General features: G+C 39.2%; 1 protein-coding gene across 1 annotated transcript; it reads left to right on the top strand.

The window, feature by feature from the left end:
• The first annotated feature begins 7531 nt into the window (after positions 1-7531).
• On the top strand, positions 7532-9896 carry LOC134552886 (MLV-related proviral Env polyprotein-like). The gene is made up of 2 exons (XM_063402008.1): positions 7532-7899; positions 9056-9896. The coding sequence occupies exons 1-2, from the start codon at positions 7747-7749 to the stop codon at positions 9524-9526; spliced, it is 624 nt and encodes a 207-aa protein (XP_063258078.1). The 5' UTR covers positions 7532-7746; the 3' UTR covers positions 9527-9896.
• The last annotated feature ends 9707 nt before the right edge of the window (positions 9897-19603 follow it).

The following is a 19603-nucleotide window of genomic DNA, read 5'->3' as shown; positions in this document are numbered from 1 at the left end:
TGATCAGACCAAAGACTATATAATGCAAAGGGCACCAACAAGTGCTAAAAGCACAGTATTTATTCTAGGGCTAGACCCACATTAATTGTAATGTGCATTGCATCTCAGCTGAGTCGTGAAGAAAGTTGGTAGGCATCATAGCAGCACTAAAACTCTATATTCCTTTATTCTATAAATAAAGTCAGTAACAATGCACTTTTCTGTTCTGGGACAAATAGCTGCAAATGTTATGTTCACTCCCCAAAAGACATGATACACGTTCATTCTGAACACAGGCTGGAATGCAGTTTATGGCTTCATAATTTCTTGCCCATACTAATGACAGCACTTTTCAGGAAAAGAATCTGAAACTAACAATCTAGGTAAGAAATAAAGAGGAAGAACCTATCCTTCTCAGAAATGTTCAAGAAATACATGATGATCAAAATCTGTTGGGGGAATGAAATATCAGTATCAAGGCTGTAAGATTTTCATTAGCTCAGAGGTACTGCACTACAAATAGTGGTTTGCTGCAGAGTGAAAGAATTTTGACTATGCATTTGCATGAAATATTTTCAGAATACCATATGGATTCTGCATATTACTTCTATATTGCAACAATTTCTCCCTTCTGAAGAATTTTCTTTTCTGTTTTTTTCCCACAGCATACAAATGCAGCAAAATACAATGTGTTACTATTTAAACCAAAGGATTAAGAATATGTATGTTGTATTCCTGTCATTCTGGTATCATTGTCTAGCTCACATTGAAATCAATGTTGATATTTAATTTGTTCAGCTAAAGCTAATTTCTTTTTTTACTACAGGTGGCCAAGTAGTTGGTCCCTTAGCTACCCCAGCTGTGCTCTGGTTAAATCTCAATGGTAACAGGGTCAGTCCTGCTAGAAGAAATCCATATTGCTGAAAGACCAGCCTGTGAGGAGAGCTCCACCACACTGACACAAATGTGGCAAGTCAAAGGTTTTAGTGTCATTGTTTTTAAGACAGGACACAAATGTACACTGTTTCTTTCCTCAGAGAAGTGTGAAGCCACCAGAAATGGTCATATTTTAACTTAAAATTTCTCTGGTGACTTCAGATACATTTTTTCTTTTTTTTTTTAAATTCTGTGTTGTGCTGTTTTATTACTACATAGTTCTCTTTTCTGTGCCACTCATCTCTATATCATAAAGATGAGTAGAAAGATTACTGTATTTGGTCTGAGGGTTTTAAACCTTCACTCTGAAAAAATCCAGCACATAAGCATAACAAAGAATGGCAATGACCACTGCTCACAGCTGGTATTTTCTGGAGGTGTGCTGCTTCCTTATTAATTCCTTGGTATAGCTACAGATTTAAGCTTCAGTGGGTAAAGCAGGAGTACATATTCACCTTATTAGTGTATATGTATTCAATTATAGCCATCTCTGCTATAACCTGCTTGGTTAGGCTGGTTGTCTGACACAGAAATAAGAAAAAGTATCCTTTTCAACGTGAGAGTTGATCTGAGAAGCAAAGACTTAACAGTTTCTTTGAAGTTTTTTTGCTCCTCCAGAGCTGTATTCAGTGTCTCCTCCCCTTAGAGCCAGCAGGGTTGACAAACAAGGAGAGAAAACACCAGGAACACTGCTAGCAACAATAGAATTAGGTCTAGGTCTTAAAGATCTTCCCATCAGTGACTACCACAAGATTTCTCAGCTTCTTATCATAAGTAACCGAAGAAAAATGAGTCCATGTTTAGCCTGCCTTGTGGCTGGAATGCTGGAGAAGGAAAGCAGAGCTGTATGAAATTCACTGATCTCTAATAAAAATGGGTAGATAAGGTAATAAAAAATACTGCTGAATGCAGAGATGGTCTCTAAGCATCTCTGCAGGAACATTTATATTTTCAAGCTTTTTTTTGCTTTTTGTTGTTTGGTTGCTTTGGGATTTTCAAATTATTTTGAATTCGCCCTTGCCAGGTGACTGACATTGCTTCCAAATACACTCTCCAGTGAATCAAAATTTTGTGCTGGGTTTACATATTTTTCTCAATCAAGCCAGCAAACAGGAAACTTTCTTTTCCATTTCTCAGAAACATCCTTTTTAAATAGAGCATGCACTTACAGCAATATATGCAAATCATGATCAAACCAACCAATTACAGCCTGGAAAGAGTGAGGTAGGATCTCAGCTTACTGAACTCTATCACAGTTTTTTGTGACTGCCTTTCTGCAATTTTCTTTTGGAAACTGTGAAAATAACAGGGAAAGACATTTTTGGATAAGTCCCACATTTGTGTCAATTTAAATGGTGTTCTGTATCTGCTTTATATGACTGCCACAGACGCAGAGTTAAGCTTCATTAAAGCTGTTTTATAGGGTTGACAGAGTTACAAGTTTCTATTTTAGTTACAATAAAATAGGTCTGTTGGTGGAGGGTTAAAAAATATAATTTCTGGATTGAGTAATGTGTAGGGGGAGGAAAGTAGAGAACGTACAACTGGAACTTGACGCAGCTAGCTTGGAACAAGCGTCAGCTTCTGTAAACAGCTCCATGCTATTGTTTTAACCAAATCAAGTGTGGATCAGGGTAGAAGCGTAGGTATGATTTAAGATAGTAACTAAGGAATAGGATAATCAGTATCTAGGGGTGGGGGTTAGTTAACATGTGTATAATTTAAACTATAAAAATCACGAATCGACTCTGTATCCTTTGGACATCAGATTTGGGTGTATTATCACCCCTGTGTCCCGCGCGCTTGAATAAAGAACCGCATATGATCGCCTTCGTGTGGTTATATGTTTTCCTATGCTAACATTTTTGGCGACCCAGATGGGACCTTGTGGGCGCAGCCAGGACCCCGCGACCCGATCACGCTCCAGCCGGCACCGGGTGATTTCTCGGGGAGCCCATCGGAGCCGCGACCCTCGCCGCTCACAACGACCCCTGGTGAGAGGTAAGGTTCTTTATTCTCTGGTCTGGGGGCCTGCCATTAAGACGCAGCGAAAGCTACGCTTGGTTGGGCAAAAGGAATTCCTGGTGGTATTGCCTAGGCAGCCGTCCGTCAGACATCGCGAAAGCGTTGCAGGTTCGGCATCTGTGGTTTTTATGTATCTGTAATATGGAGAAACTAAAAGGGTTAAAAGAGGTTTTGGGCAGCAATAATGCCTCTATACCAAGTTCTTCTCCGTTGGGTTGTTTGTTGGCACATTGGAAAGAGGGGAACTTCGGTCAGGAATTACGAAAAGATAAGTTGATTGAATATTGTAATGTTCACTGGCCAAAATACGCTTTGCCTGAAAATCAGAGGTGGCCGAAAAACGGGTCTTTTGATGTGAAGGTTATTATGCAACTTAGATCGCTTTGTACACAAGATGGAAGGGTAGAACAATTACCATATATTGACTTATTTCTGTGCTTGCTTGAGAAACCGGTTTTGTGGCTTGACAAAATGAAAGCAATGAAGCTTGAGAATAATAAGTGTCTGGCTTGCGTCCAAAATAAGCATTGTATGGAACATGCAGTTTTAAGTGAAATTTTAGGGGAAAAAAGAGATGAACTGGAATCGGAATTATTGGTATCTCCCATGGCTCCCGGAACCACCACGGCCCCCTCAACACCAAGTTCTACCCCGCTCACCCTGACCCCACCTGATTCTCTTACACCCCCCTCGCTCGCGCCAACACAATATGTTTCACCCCCACCTTTGTCTGCTGACCCCCCCTTCTCCACATACACCTGCTCAAAGCTATCTTGCTCCCCCGCCCACACCCGCTGAAAGAAGATATACTGATCTTCAAGTAGACAGTGAGCAAGGAAGGACTCAGCTTGCCTTTATTTTTCTGGGTCAGGCACAGGAAGATATTAGGAAAAAGCTACAGAAACTGGAAGGTGAAGAGTTAAGAAACTTGGATAAACTCCTAGAGGTTGCCTGGAAAGTTTATAATAACAGGGACAGAGAAATTGTCAAGAAACAGGGGCAAAGCCTTTTGGCAGTCTTACAGAGACAGGGGCGGGGACGTGGTAGAGGTGGTCGTGGCGTTAATAGAGGTGGCTTTGGCAGAGGTTCTGGTCATGGTAGATTAGGTCTGAATCAGTGTGCATATTGTCGGATGGAGGGACACTGGAAAAGGGAGTGTCCAAACCGGTTTAGCCAGAATGGTCAGCCTCAGTTAGACAGTATGTTTAATCAAAGTAGTGAGCATCAGCTGGATGGTGTAGCCAGGGTCATGGTTTTACATGAGAGAGAGCCAGGATCAAGGGAGCCCATGGTGACTTTGCATTTAGAAGGAAAAGACGTAGATTTTCTCATTGACACGGGGGCCACACATTCTGTACTAAATTATCTTGAGGGGAAAATCGGGAACAAGTCAGCAGCAGTCATTAGAGCCACAGGGAAGGAGGAGGTACGGCCATTCTTGCAACCCCTAGAATTGAGCTTTGAAGATAAGATCTTGACCCATGAATTCTTATACATGCCAGACTGCCCAACTCCGCTCTTAGGGCGCGATCTACTGGCAGCACTGGAGGCAGTAATTACTTTTGAGAATGGTGAACTCGTAATGAAAATTCCGGAGTCTAAGACAGGAAAGATTTTAATGATAAAAGAAAAACCAATTTCTAATATTCCTAAAGAAGTAGAAGATGCAGTAATTCCCTCTGTCTGGGAAACAGATGTACCTAGAAAATCTAAATTGGCACAACCGGTACATGTAGAGTTAAAAGAAGGAGCAAAGGCTGTACGAATCAAACAATACCCTATAAAACCAGAAGCACGACAGGGAATAGCAAAGACCATTGATAAATTTTTAAAATATCGAATTCTAGAGGAATGTAAATCGGAATACAACACCCCAATTTTCCCAGTGAAGAAACCCAATGGTGAGTATAGACTTGTACAGGATTTAAGAGGTATAAATGAAATAACAAAAGACATTCATCCAGTGGTTGCCAATCCCTATACATTGTTAGCATCCGTAAAAGAGATATATAAATGGTTTACTGTAATTGACTTAAAAGATGCTTTCTTCTGTATACCCCTTGACCAAGAAAGTAGGAAACTATTTGCCTTTGAGTGGGAACATCCAGAAAGTGGAAGAAAAACTCAGCTCACCTGGACTCGATTACCGATGGGGTACAAGGGGTCCCCCACTCTCTTTGGAAGTCAACTGGCAAAAGAACTGGAAATCTGGACCAGAGAAGGGCAAGTACCAAGAGACCAATATTTATTACTCCAGTATGTAGATGACATTTTGATTGCAACAGAGGAAGAAATGACCTGCATAAAGGTAACCATTGAGATCTTAAATTCATTAGGAATGGGAGGGTATAAGGTATCCAGAGAAAAAGCACAAATTGCCCAACAGACTGTGATTTACCTGGGATGTGAAATCTCACAAGGGCAGAGAAAACTGGGTACTAATCGTATTCAAGCTATCTGTGCTATTCCAGAGCCCCAGAATCTACACGAGCTGCGGATCTTCCTCGGAATGACAGGGTGGTGTCGCCTGTGGATCATGGACTATGGACTGATTGCAAAACCCTTGTACGAGGCTCAGAAGACACAGCCGTTCATCTGGGGCAAACCACAGAAAGAGGCCTTCCAGAAATTAAAGGAAGCACTGACAACTGCTCCTGCTTTGGGGTTACCTGATCTGTCTAAAGACTTTCAGCTGTACGTGCATGAAAGGCAGCGACTGGCACTGGGAGTCCTGACCCAACGACTGGGAAGCTGGAAAAGGCCGGTGGGTTACTTTTCCAAACAACTCGACAACGTAAGTGCCGGATGGCCTTCATGTCTGCGGGCAGTGGCAGCTACCGTGCTGCTGATACAAGAAGCCAGGAAGCTCACAATGGGAAGACACATAGATGTCTACGTGCCACACATGGTAACTACAGTCCTGGAACAAAAGGGGGGCCATTGGGTCTCTCCAAGCCGGATGATGAAGTTTCAGGTAACCCTGACTGAGCAGGATGATGTTGCACTAAAAACAACTAACCTCTTGAATCCAGCTCTATTTCTAGGTGCCACAGCTGAGGAAGGTCCATTAGAGCATGACTGTCTAGAAGTCATCGAGCACACTTATTCAGCAAGAACACATCTGAAGGATGTCCCCCTGGAGCAACCAGAGTGGGAACTCTTTACAGATGGAAGCAGCTTCATGGAAAACGGAGCCAGATACGCGGGATATGCGGTAACTACAATTGATGTAGTAATAGAGGCAAAATCACTACCACCTAACACGTCTGCACAAAGGGCAGAACTAATCGCATTAACTAGAGCACTCGAGCTGAGTGAAGGGAAGACAGTGAATATTTGGACTGACTCCAAATATGCCTTTGGAGTAGTGCATGTACACGGAGCTTTATGGAAAGAAAGAGGACTGCTGTCCTCCCAAGGGACAAATATTATACATCAAGATGCAGTCCTACAATTGATAGATGCAGTACAAAAACCTGAACAAGTAGCAATCATGCACTGCAAGGCACATCAATCAGGCAACTCCAAAATTTGTGAAGGAAATCGAAAAGCAGATTGGGCAGCCCGTCAGGTAGCGCGAGAGGTGCAGAAAACAATGGCGTTGATACCATCAAGACTTAATATCTCTCAATTTAATTTGCCTCCAAAGCCAAACTATACAATCGAAGATGACAGACTAGCACAACTGCTGAAGGCACAGAAGAACGCAGAAGGGTGGTATGTAACCGCACAAGGGCAAATAGTGGTACCTCCTTTGGTAATGAGAGAAATTTTACAAGTAAAACATAATAAGTGTCACTGGGGTGCAGAAGCGTTGGTAAAGTGGTTAAGACAATACCTAATCTCAGTACAGATGCAAACAATGGCCAAGTCAGTAATGTCTAAATGTAAAATCTGTCTGAAAAACAATCCCGTAGCTAGACGACAGGCACAGTTAGGCAGAATTCGGATAAGAATAGAACCAGGAGACTATTGGCAAGTAGATTTTGCAGAACTGCCAAAAACTCGGGGATACAAATACCTGTTAGTAGGGGTTGACACGTTTTCTGGATGGCCAGAAGCCCTTCCCTGTCGCACAAACCAAGCAAAGGAAACAGTTAAGTGGTTATTACAGGAAATCATTCCCAGGTTTGGGGTGCCCCTAGGGATATCATCAGACAGAGGCCCACACTTCATAGCCACAGTGGTACAAGAGGTAAGCAAATTATTGAGATTATCTTGGGACCTCCACACACCATGGAGACCCCAGTCAAGTGGGCAAGTAGAAAGAATGAACCAGACACTGAAGAGGCAGATCAGTAAAATATGCCAAGAAGCCAAACTGCAGTGGCCACAGGCTTTGCCGATCGCATTGCTGAGGGTTCGGATAAAGCCTAGGAGTGGGATGTCAGTTAGTCCTTATGAAATATTGTATGGGAAACCATATGAATCTCCTAACCCCAATCCAAATGTTCATGTCACAGGGAAACAAGATGTGTATAATTATGTTCTGTCCCTCGGGAAAACTCTAGCTCGGCTTCGAAGTGTTCTCGTGTGGAACAGACCACTGGCCCTGGAGAATCCAGTCCACAATATCGAACCAGGAGATGAGGTATACATCAAAACCTGGAACGAAGAACCACTAAAAGAGAAGTGGACTGGTCCCCATCAGGTACTGCTAACCACCTTTACAGCAGTCAAAGTGGCTGGAGTGGAACCCTGGATACACTACACACGTGTGAAGAAGGTCCCTCGTGGAGTCCAGTCGTGGGCTGTAGAAACTTTTGGACCAACAAAGCTGAGGCTGAAACGTCTGTAACTGTTCAAATGGTATTGGTAACTGTGCTCATGCTCTTCCTGTGGGTAATGTTAATTTCATGGATACTAATGTCACCAGTAGGGATTGCTGTTACTTTGGGATATGGGATACAGAAGGGTCAACTAACAACTCTTCATTCTAGAATGAAGAGAGAGATACAGGCAAAAAACACAAGTAATAGAAATTTCTAATGAAATTCGGGCTGAGAATGTAATGATTGGATTGGTCAGAGACTTTGCCAAAATGCATAATACCAGCAGAATAACGGCCTGTCTGCCAATACCAAAGGCAGCAGGGGACCCAGTAAGCTGGGGAATAATAACATCAAAATTACCTGAAATAGGAGGGAACAAAACAATTAACTGTAAACAAGTACCAGAGTCAAGGGTGGTGGTCAGAGAATACTGGAAGATAACAGAGGATTCCTATATGCAACCCATGAGAAAGTCAGAGTGCATTCTTAGTAATGGCAAATTGGGACAAATCATAGAGTGGTGGGTTAAGGACCAAGACCTTGCAAAATGGCAATGTTGGTTTCTACGCTATCAAAAGATCAGGGACAACGCTACAGAAAGTGTTGTGGTGTGGAAATGTGAAGAGAAGGATTGGAAAGGACTGGAACCTTGGGACAGTGCATGGTCTGTGAGCATCCTCCAGAAATTCCAATATATGGAAAGCACACCCTGGTGCATTAAATGGAAAGGCTCTGAAAATGAGACAGATCCCACAGTGACGAATACTGATACTAGCAGTCAGAAAGAGGCAAATAAGGTAAGTTGGTGGGTATGTAAGAAAATTTATGATTGCACCTCTGACAATCTAGAAATGAAACAGTGGTCACCATTGGCAATAGCCTTACGAATTGGTTGTGCCTGCAGGAAAATTAAACACAAACAAGGCAAAATAGATTCTAAGATTATAGTAGGATGTAGCAGGAGTACAATTCGAAGTCCAGGACCATTTGTATGGGCAATGAGTGATGGCACATGGACAACACACTTGCCTATGGACGGGGAGGTAAGAGAAATCACCCTGGGCCTTCCCACTTTATGTCCAATTTGGAAGAAATCCCCATTTAACAGGAGCAGTGAAGCCTTACAAATAAAAGCAAAGCGAGACGTCTCAGAAGACAAGAACCCAGATGACACTTGGAAGGAACCCTCTAGTGGAGTAAAGATTGGGTGGGCCCTAGAATCCTTGTTTGGTCCCATTGCAAATTATCGAAATAGAGAAATGCTATATAGACTCACAGGTCAGGTAGACAGATTAGCAAGAATCACATGAGAGGGATTTAGGGAACTCAATGTGCAATTACAGGCCACCACCAAAATGACCCTGCAAAATCGTTTGGCTTTAGATATGTTACTTTTGAAAGAACACGGAGTGTGTGGATATTTAAAGGGACAAATCGACCATTGTTGCATCCACATCCCAAATGTAACTGCAGATGTAGAACATGACATCAGTCAGTTAAAACAAATAGAGCATGAGGCACAAAAGGAACAAAAGGATTTAGCTACTAGCTGGTTGGGTAAAATCTTTGAAGGATTAGGATGGAATGTGAGTTCATGGATAAAGTCTATCCTTGAAAATCTGATAATTTTACTGATTATATTTTTAGTAATTTGGTTAGTTTACAGAATCCTGAAGAGAGAGATACAGAAAAAGGCATCTTGGAACAGGACCATAATGAAGGCATTGGCACGGAACCCAGCACCTTCAATCCGCAACAACATCCCGGACAAAGCCTATGACAACAGAGGATTTGAAGATGAACATCCAGTATGAACTCTGAAGCCTAATGGACTGTATTAAGTGAAAGCATTTACACTTAGTATATTAGAGTGAAAATACTTTCAAAGGGGGGAATGTTGGTGGAGGGTTAAAAAATGTAATTTCTGGATTGAGTAATGTGTAGGGGGAGGAAAGTAGAGAACGTACAACTGGAACTTGACGCAGCTAGCTTGGAACAAGCGTCAGCTTCTGTAAACAGCTCCATGCTATTGTTTTAACCAAATCAAGTGTGGATCAGGGTAGAAGCGTAGGTATGATTTAAGATAGTAACTAAGGAATAGGATAATCAGTATCTAGGGGTGGGGGTTAGTTAACGTGTATAATTTAAACTATAAAAATCACGAATCGACTCTGTATCCTTTGGACATCAGATTTGGGTGTATTATCACCCCTGTGTCCCGCGCGCTTGAATAAAGAACCGCATATGATCGCCTTCGTGTGGTTATATGTTTTCCTACGCTAACAGGTCTTTTGTCAAAAGTAAAAACTACAATGTATATATTTTATATGTAAACATTGCATGATAAAGTATCTGCAAAAGTCTCCTCCTTTATGACTTTGATACTCCCAACTCATTGATTACAACATAGTACTGTGTAGAAACCTTTCATTTTTCCACATTGTAAAAGAAAAATCAACTTTGTACTTCCTCCCTGCCTTTCTTACTAAGTGGTAAAATTTCCCTGGTATTGACTAGGAGATAAGATAGAGGTCCTTTCTCTTGAGATTTAACTATAAATGAATGGGAGAGAGAATATTACATTATCTCAGGATAAAAGTCTTGTGTAGGAAATATTTGGTCCTAGAATGTGGACTATGTGCACATTGATATTGAAATCAATTAGATTTATAAGACCTAAAATTGCAACAACTATATTACCATGACCTCTGTGCCCGTGAGCACACAGGAATGAAATAACAGTCCACCACTTTCAGTTTTTAAGTGAGAGAAATCCATGGAAGATTTCTGTTAAATTGCTAGAGCACTTCTCAGCAGAATGCTGAGTCGCATGAGTTCATTGGGATGAAGCTGGCAGTAGGTAAATTTAGACCATGCAGTCATGAATGTTGTTTCCTGTGGCAGAACTTCGATTTTCTTAAAATAACTATCAAAGCAGTTGAACAATTCTGAACTGAAGTACACAAAGCAGCTTCTAGCCCCACTTGCACCATGAGAAGTCTACTTTTCGTTTGCTACACAGCTGAGAACATGGCTTGATTGAAATCACATGGTTATTATCTATGCTAACCCCAAGGCTGCAGACAGGATCCCAGCCAATTTCAACTAGCTTTTGCAACTCATGTAAATAGATGCAGTCTCTGAACACCTCAAGTTATCAGCTATACACGAGGCTATATTTATAGCCAATACCCTAACATGCGTGTAGAAGACAGCTAGAAGAGCCACGTGCTTCAGAGCATTTGTGCCATATAATTCCATTTACATAAATGGAAAAGGTTGGCTGGAAATTTACTGTTGCACTGGAGACAATGACTGGATCTACATGTCAGGATTATTTTCTAGACTAGAGACAACTCAGCACTGTTTTTTCACATCCATCCATCCACCCAACTCTATTACCTTCCAAAACTGACTGTTGAGAACGATTTCACTAGTCTGTGCTAATTCCCAACCCATGTTCAGGAGTTAATTAAAAAAGCAATAGCTGGTGAGGTAAAAAAGACTTCCTCAGTCCTGTGCATTTAATAGAAGATATTGTCTTAACAGAAGTTAAGGGTTTTAATATTTTATGATTTTCTAATTTTTTAATTAATTTCAACCTTTCACACAGGTATTACCCAATATCTAAATATTGGGTTAGGCAGTGATTTAGGTGGAAAATTTGTTTCAAGGGAATCTGATGCTAGTCTCTGTCCAGAACAATATATCAGCGAGATACACAGGACAGCTGGTGGTCTGCCAGCAGTGGAACTGGAAGCAAGACCCCTTCACCAGTGGGGCACTGCACAGACAGTCCTTGCTAGTCAGGGTGCATTTTGTACCAGTGTTTTATGAAAAATGTTGATAGCATCTCTATGTGCCATTGCATACACACTGCATAATGAATATATATATATATTTATATATAAGGCTATTTAAGAACCACTTTCACATATGTCTGGAGACTACCAGAAGTCTGCATTCTTCAATTTAAATTTCTGGTTACTGACCAGAAATGAGAAACTGACAGTATAAGATTCTGCAGACTGCATGATGCAGATCCAGGGAATATACAAACAAGAATAACAATTATTTCAGTGGTGTAGTTAATGTCAAATACATATTAACTGAATTAACTGCAATGGATTTTTTGATCTTTTTGCACTCTGCTCTGTTGCAGAAATAAATTAAAATATGGATAATATTATTCACAAGTTATAAGCCAACAAAAATACATAGTTTTCTTTTACATGACTGTTCAAACTTCTTTTCTGAAATTTGTTGAATGTGTTTTCTCTGGACCTGTGATTTGAGTATTGCATGAAGCAAAGATGTAAAGGAAATTAGCATGTGTTCACCCATCAGTGCACTCTAGTAATTACATGAAGGATTTTTTTATTAGATCATGTTTTTTAGTCAGGCTTCTGAGAGCAGAACATTGATAATGATGGTGTTTGTACTCAGGACTACCATTGTGGATGCTGGTGATAGGCATTTTTGAATAGCTAATAACTCCTCCCTGTCCTTTCATGACTAAAATTCAGAATGGTATCTAACCTCCTGCTCTATGACTTAGTGTCATTGCAGACAGACTGCCTATATTTGGTCAGGGCATGATTGTGTGCATTTAGCACCTTGTCAGTGGAAACCAAGCAATGAAAGAATTAAATGTCAGACTCCTGAGAAATACAAGAAAGGCTTTCTTCCTGCAGGTTAGAGACTGGAATAAGGTGTCAATCTGACTTAAAGCTTCTTACAAGGTAAAAAAAAAAGAAAAATACAGAAAATCTATTTTAAACTGAGGGTTGTAAGGAAGGAAAGAGTTCATGCAGTTTAAAATATGGTTTTCAATGAGTATGAATAAACTTTACAAAAATATTTATCAGAAGGCCTTTTCTAAATAAATCACAGGTTGTTTAAAAACTGTAGAAGCTGAAGAGTTTGAGGTGGCATCAGCCTGATCAATGCAATGTGAAAAAGATAAAGGTAGTCTCATATTTTCAAAGAAAAAGTTTGGATATTTGACTTGCAAACACTAACAGGAAAAAAAAAACACTGCTATTATGCTGTATTCTGGTAAGATTCAATATTGAAGCACAACACAAGGTTGAATTGCTCATGTAAATTAAGCTGCAGTTGAGTTGGAAAGCTGATCTGTTATTATGCAATGAGGCTGTTGGGAAACTGTCTTGTTCATGATGTGTCACCAACGAACTGAAGTAGGTATGCAAAACCATGAGTCAGGATTAAGAAGGTAGGAGGTATAAACGGCAATTAATCAACATGGGCAAAAATATAAACATGGTTTATGCTTTCCCAAACTTCAGATGCACTGAGGCAGTCTGGGACAAATTCATCACTGGAAAAAGCAAAAACAGTTCTGAGATCATTGAAGGTGCACTTGTTTCTTCAGAAATTTCAGTACCTGGTAATGTTTTCTTAAGCTTCAAGTATCCCCATGTCAAAACGAGCTCAGTTTCTAAGACATCATTAAAAATCTCAGCTAAACAGAGACTCCATGTATTGCTCATAAAATGCTTTAGTTATTTGTTGTGGTTGGGGGGGGAGGTGAATTTTTCTAGGGAGATGTGGGCAGTCCAATCAGTGATCAGCTTTTCTGCTAGCACCTGGATTGGTCACTCGGAGGTTTGGACACGCCTCTGAGGACACAAAGAGTTAAAAGCAGGAGTCTGGGGGATTCGGCCTCTTTTTAGATCCCGGTTTCAGCAGAGGGACGTGTCAGGCCTCCTTCCCCTGCCCGGCCACGAGGCTGGGTGGGGGAAGGGAAGCACGTGGTCGACTCAGGTAAGCCGGAGCCCCCGGGGGGGGGGGGGGGGGGAAGAAGAGAGGGGACAGGACTGGAACTGAGCTGCCCCGTCCAGGATGGAGGGGTAGAAAACTGTGGAAGTGCCTTCTGTGTGTGCTCACCTCCCTCCCCCCCCCCAAACTCCGGGAGAAGGTGCCCAGCCACGTGGGGGTTTGCGGAGCCTGGGAGTGCCTCCGCCTGCAGCACCCTGCTGAGAAGAAACTGTTAACCCTTGCTTGGTAGAAAGAAACTTTTCTTAGACATTGATTCTCATGACTGGTGGTTTTCGGAGAGAGGGAAGCGGCCTGGGACCGAGATGATAAAGCATGATTGGAAGGAACTCGATGGAAGAATGAGAGGAGTAGCCTTTTGAGCCAGACTTCTCTTGCATAATGTCAGCCATGGACTGAACTTAAGTCTCTTTTAAACATAAACTGCATTTTGAGCGGATACAGCTGCCCCTGCTTTTGCTACAGTGACTGGCACTTTGAAGAGTGGAGCGAGCAGAGAAAAGAGGGGGAGGGTGAGGTGGCACCCTCTGCCCTCAGGGCAGACCTGCTCCTGGAACCCTGGCCCCTGGGTAAAAAGGGGAGAGCTTGGCATGCAAGTATCCTTAAAAGAGCCCTGTATGCAGTTTTCAGCCTGTGGACAGCGGTGAGAGCGCTGGACATAGGAAAAAGAGAGTGTCACCCTGGCAGACCTCTCTGGGCGGTGCCACGGGTGACATGGGAACACATAAGGGGTGGACCCGTGTTTTCTGAGGAACAGTCTGTGGTGCGAGAGAGACTCCTCTCTCCCTTGCTGAATTGAAGATTAGTTTGTTTTTGAGTGGTGATTGGAATTGAAGATTAGTTTGTTTTTGAGTGGTGATTGTTTGATCTAAAACCCAAGGGTTGGTCTGTGAAGAGTGATGGGTGGGGAGGTAGAAACTGGGAGAAGAAATGTTCTAAGAAGTTTTTATTTCTGTCTCTGTGTGTGTTTAAGAGTATTTCTGTCCCTGTTCTTATGTAATTAATAAAGTTTTGGTGGGGTTTTTTTTGTTTTCAAGATTTAAGCCTGCTCTGCTCTGTTCCTGATCACATCCCACAGGAGTTGTTAGGGAAAAAACATATATTCATGGGTGCACTAACATCTGGCCAGTGCTAACCCATGACATTATTTAATTCAGACTATTACATTAAATCTTTATCTACAACATCATAATGATTTCACTCCTGATAAAACCACATAAGCTGTGGAGTATGACCCTAAAAGCTCAGTAGTTGTTTCATCAAATAGAAAAGCTTAACAAGACCATATCTTTGCAACCACTAAAGTAATTGCTGTTTCTAAATTTATAGGATTTTTTATAGCTCTTCCAGATCATAAAAATATCTTTCTGACCAGGTTAGAGTACAAAATTCTCCCTTAATGTTATATGTTCCATAGGGACACATACACAAGTATACCAGACCTTATAGTATTATTTTTACTTAGAAATGTGATCAAGGCTGTAATAATTTTAAAATGAGAGTAATACATGGAAAGGTGTTTCAACTAGTATTCCTTCATAAATTATTGCTTCCTTCTTTTACCTTCTCTTTTAATGAAAATCTAGCCCTCTAGATGGCGGGTCATTGTTTAGGATGCAGATAATCATCATTAACTGCATCTGAATGAATACTCTAAAATGAGTTATAGCCCTATAAAGTCCTATACCCTATAGCATATTCATCAAAACTGTGCTGGAGACAATAACTTAATTCCTTATCATCATTGCCAGTATTTCCAATAGCAGATGTTCAAAAGAAAGGTCCATAAACTGGGCTCCTTAATGTGAAGTGGAAATTATTTTAAGGAATTATACATTCTGCTCTGAAATTATGTCTCTCTTGATTGTTTGATATCCAGAATTACTGCAGGACACTTGTTCACATACTGCACTTACCTGAAGCTGAAAATGTCAGTTCCAACACCAAGACACATACATGTAAACCAACAGTTTATTAATTTTCCTACTTCCCAGAATTCATTCTCAGTAAAGACAAAGCTGGCAGGTGATTATAAGTCTCTGTTTGTCTTAGCAGGGCAGCAAATAAGAGTTTGGCATGAATCAGAGGGTTGCCCAAAACATAAATCTTATTCAATAACTGGTGATATGATTGTTTACCTTCCTAAAGAAAAACACTGCTAGATATTTATTTTCAAAAGCAGACTGTCTGCAACTTAGTTCATAAAGTGCAATTACTCCAAAGAAAAAAAAATCCAGTCAAGTGTCTTTGATAAGTACTTTCACACCAAAATTCAAAAGTAAAGGATTCAACAAATTAAATGAGTGTTTGTGAAGCCAGTGAAATGCACAGACATTGTGGTTGCTCTAATGATGCCAGTATAGTTCAGCTGAAATTTGCTCTTCTTTAATTCCTAGCCATAGTCCCTTGCTGTGCTCTGTGCTACTGTGGTAATTGTCTCTTGCTGCCGTGCATTAATAATATAGTATTTGGTGAGGAGAAAAAAAAAATTGGGGTCAACAAAATTTCACAAGATCTCTTGTTTTGAGGGTTTTTTTGTTTGCTTGTTTTTGGTTTTGTCTTGTGTGTCAAAGTCCCTCAAGACTGTAAAGGTTCAAACATACTTCTGACCACCCTATTCATGTCTGACTATTCCTAGTTATCCCAAGTCACCAAAACAAAATTCTTCTCTCTGCAAATCCTTGTGATGTAAGCTCCCAAAGCAGGAATGCATAGCTACTGCACTGGAAATCCTGGGCACTTGAACAATGTTCGCAGATCTGCCCTAGCTTTGGGTAGGGGAAATCTTACCGCTAAGCACTGTGCATGCTTTGGTCAAGTCAGGTTAAAAACATGTATTACCTTCAATTTCTGCAACAGCAGAATGAGACAGCCCAGTGACAAATCTTCAGATTTACGAGACAAAGGAACTGTGCTTACCTACTTTTCCCCAAGATCAGATCCAAAAGATGTCTTGCTCTATATTCATCTGACTTGCTGTGGGTGTTTGGATCATTCATTTCATCAGAACTTCTGATGTCTGGATATATCTCATCTCAGGTTGTAGTCATGAGATAAACTCCACTTCTGCCAAAATACACTAGCATTTGTAGAGAAACCATTTCCTGGACTCTTGCAGGGTTTCAGTTTATTATTTTTTTATTTCTTATCTTTATTTTCTTTTTTATTTTTATTTTATATTGTCTCTTATTTACAACTTACTTAGCAAATGACCCTAACCATTCTCCTGTCAGAAATTTCTGTCTTTGAGAAGTGCAAGTTCTATCAGGCATGGACCTCTGGCAGCAGACAAAACTTGCCTAATAATTGACTTTCCTAGAAACAGCTCCTCCATTCAAACAAAACAGCTCCTTCACTCTCTTACCTGTGCCTTGGTGAGTGCAAAGTTCAGTCTCATCTTTCACATCATACATGATATGAAAATAAGGCACTAACGTGCCTTATTTTGACAGTAGTATTTGATATAATAATCTAAATGTAATTAAATTAAATAAATTTGAAAATTATTGCACTTATCTCTTTACCCAGCCAAGCTGGTTTTAAAAAAATTACACATAATATTTAAACAGATAACAAAATAAGTAGGCCAATAAACTTTTCTTCTATAGTATATAGCTATTATATACTGTAGATATAATTACTATTTAAATATAAATAAATGTTTCTATGTATTTATAAATATATACATTTATAAATATACATTTATAATATATAATTATACTATTAATAATCATTTTATAATATAATTATCAATTATATTATATTAATATACCGTGATATAATCAATATATTTATATTATATGAATATATAATATAATGAATAAATATTTATATATAAGATAGATATTGTTTATAAAAATTATTTATAAACATTTATTTATTTCTCTTTTATAAATATAGCTATTTTCCTGGATATAGTGAGCAGTTTGATCCCTGTAAGTTACTTATGGCAACTGATATTTTGCTTGAAAGGTTTACCCCCATTTCTGGGGAATATCCCAGATGTATCACCCAGCCTAAGCTGTATTCCCACACCTAAACAGCTCCAGCTCTCATAATTAGAACTTCAGATGGATAATAACCTTCCCTCCTATATCCCCTTTTTAAGTCCTTAAGGAATTAGACAAAATGCACATTAGTGTCCAAATACAGCTATATAAAAGAAAGGTTAAGCCTGAGGTAAATTTGAATTAAATATTAGGCAAAGTTGGGGGTTTTTTGCTGAGTAGGGGTTTTCTAAATTTTAATTTAGTAAAAAAAAAAAAAGAATTGTTGAAAAGAGCATAGTTTCCCTTTTTGCACAGGCATCTAAGGCTGTAGAAAAATACTTTGTTTTTAAACAATTAAATCCAATAATGCTAGTTCTGAAGTATCTTGCTCCTATGTTCTCTAGAAGTTGGTTACCTTTATGAGGACTGTTTATTGATAGCATAAATTTTGAAGTCCAATTAATCCAAAATTTTACAAACCACTTCATAACAAATATGCTTATTGCCATAAAATTTAAAACAAACAACAATAAAACTACAAACAAAACCAAAGCAAAACAAAATAAACACCAAAATCCCCACAATATGAAGGGCTTTCCAATGGATTTTTAATTATCCTGTCTGAAAGTTTTAATAATGTAGTAAAGTTGTACTCCACGGAAAGAATTAGATCTCAGTATAACAAAAACCACTGTGGTAATTATCCATATGAGTAGAAATTCACTAACTTTAACAAGGTTGTATCTACTTGCAGCAGGACTGAGCTTAGAAAATTAAAACTAAACACCTATGCTAAAACTCAACTTTGTTATTTCTCAGCTTAACAGTGAAGGACTGAGAAAGTGCTGGAAGCTGAAAAAGTTTCATACAGCTTTCAGAGAGTGGAGTTCCACTTAAATCTAAATCCTGGAAGTTTATTTTGTGAACTACCTTGGGTAACTTCTTTAATGTGAACATACCACAAAAGTTAGTGTGATTTTTATCATAAAGCTCTACATCACATGCAGTGGAAAATTTTAGAATAAATTCTGCCTTCATGAAGGGAAGCACTATTAAAAATAAAATTTTTGTAATGAACACCAGGAAAAGCCACATTAGAGGAATTGATGTAAAATTATCATGTTAAAAAATTTTCATACGTGACCATTGCTTTTTATTTGTGGAAATGGAATGGGCATTTTAGATTCAAATGGAAAATTTTAGTGACAAAATTTAATTTTATACAAGAACCTAAATTCATACTTTGAAATAAAGACAGATGGGAGGAAGGCAAGTGTTAGAAGCAGTGAAACCAAGAACATCTGTGCTATGCTAATGCATAAGGCGGAAAAATAGTGAGAAATCTTGATTTATTGGCATTGTTCATAAGGAGAGGGGTTTTTTCTGACAGACTCTCTCTGAGGATCACTGGAAAAAATTCAGTTATAAATGTTTCATAACATCTAACATTTATGTAAACCTGTATCAATTACTAAAGCATTAATACATTAATTTTTCTGCCTGACAGTTTAGTGTTGAAATGTCATTAAAATACATAGGTAAGAAACATGGAAGACTCCACCAAAGTTATATCAAACCTGATTTTTTTTAATAAATGGAAAGTTTATAATAGACATTAAAGGAAACTTCACAGTAGAAGAAAAGTAAAATGGTATTTTACAAAGAACTGTTTCAAGTTAGATAAATGACAATCTGACAAAGGCTTGTTGTGAGAAGGATAGCCCCATAAATTGTTTTATTTCTTTTATCAGAGTGATGCTCTAGCTGGTGACAGTTTTGATTTATTTGTAGTTGTGACCTTTCAGACTGAGAAATGTTGGTCTACGGGGATCTGAGAAATAGATCTAAAAGATGAGATATCATATTTTCAAATATTTTAGTTTTTAATAGTACTTCAGTTTTTGTTAAATATTGCAGCAAATATTGAAACAAATGTTTCCTCTGAAAATTGAAAAAATATTGTCATTTTTAAATATCATCTCTGTATTTAAATTAAATAACACAAGTACATACACTATGAATCTAATAAAGACATTAAAAAACATTTTTGGTATGTAAATAGGTCCCATCACAATAAAACATAAACACTAGAAATTTACAACA

The sequence above is a fragment of the Prinia subflava genome, chromosome 7 (assembly GCF_021018805.1).
Source record: "Prinia subflava isolate CZ2003 ecotype Zambia chromosome 7, Cam_Psub_1.2, whole genome shotgun sequence".
NCBI lineage: Eukaryota > Metazoa > Chordata > Aves > Passeriformes > Cisticolidae > Prinia > Prinia subflava.
This window is presented reverse-complemented; position numbering and strand designations above follow the sequence as displayed.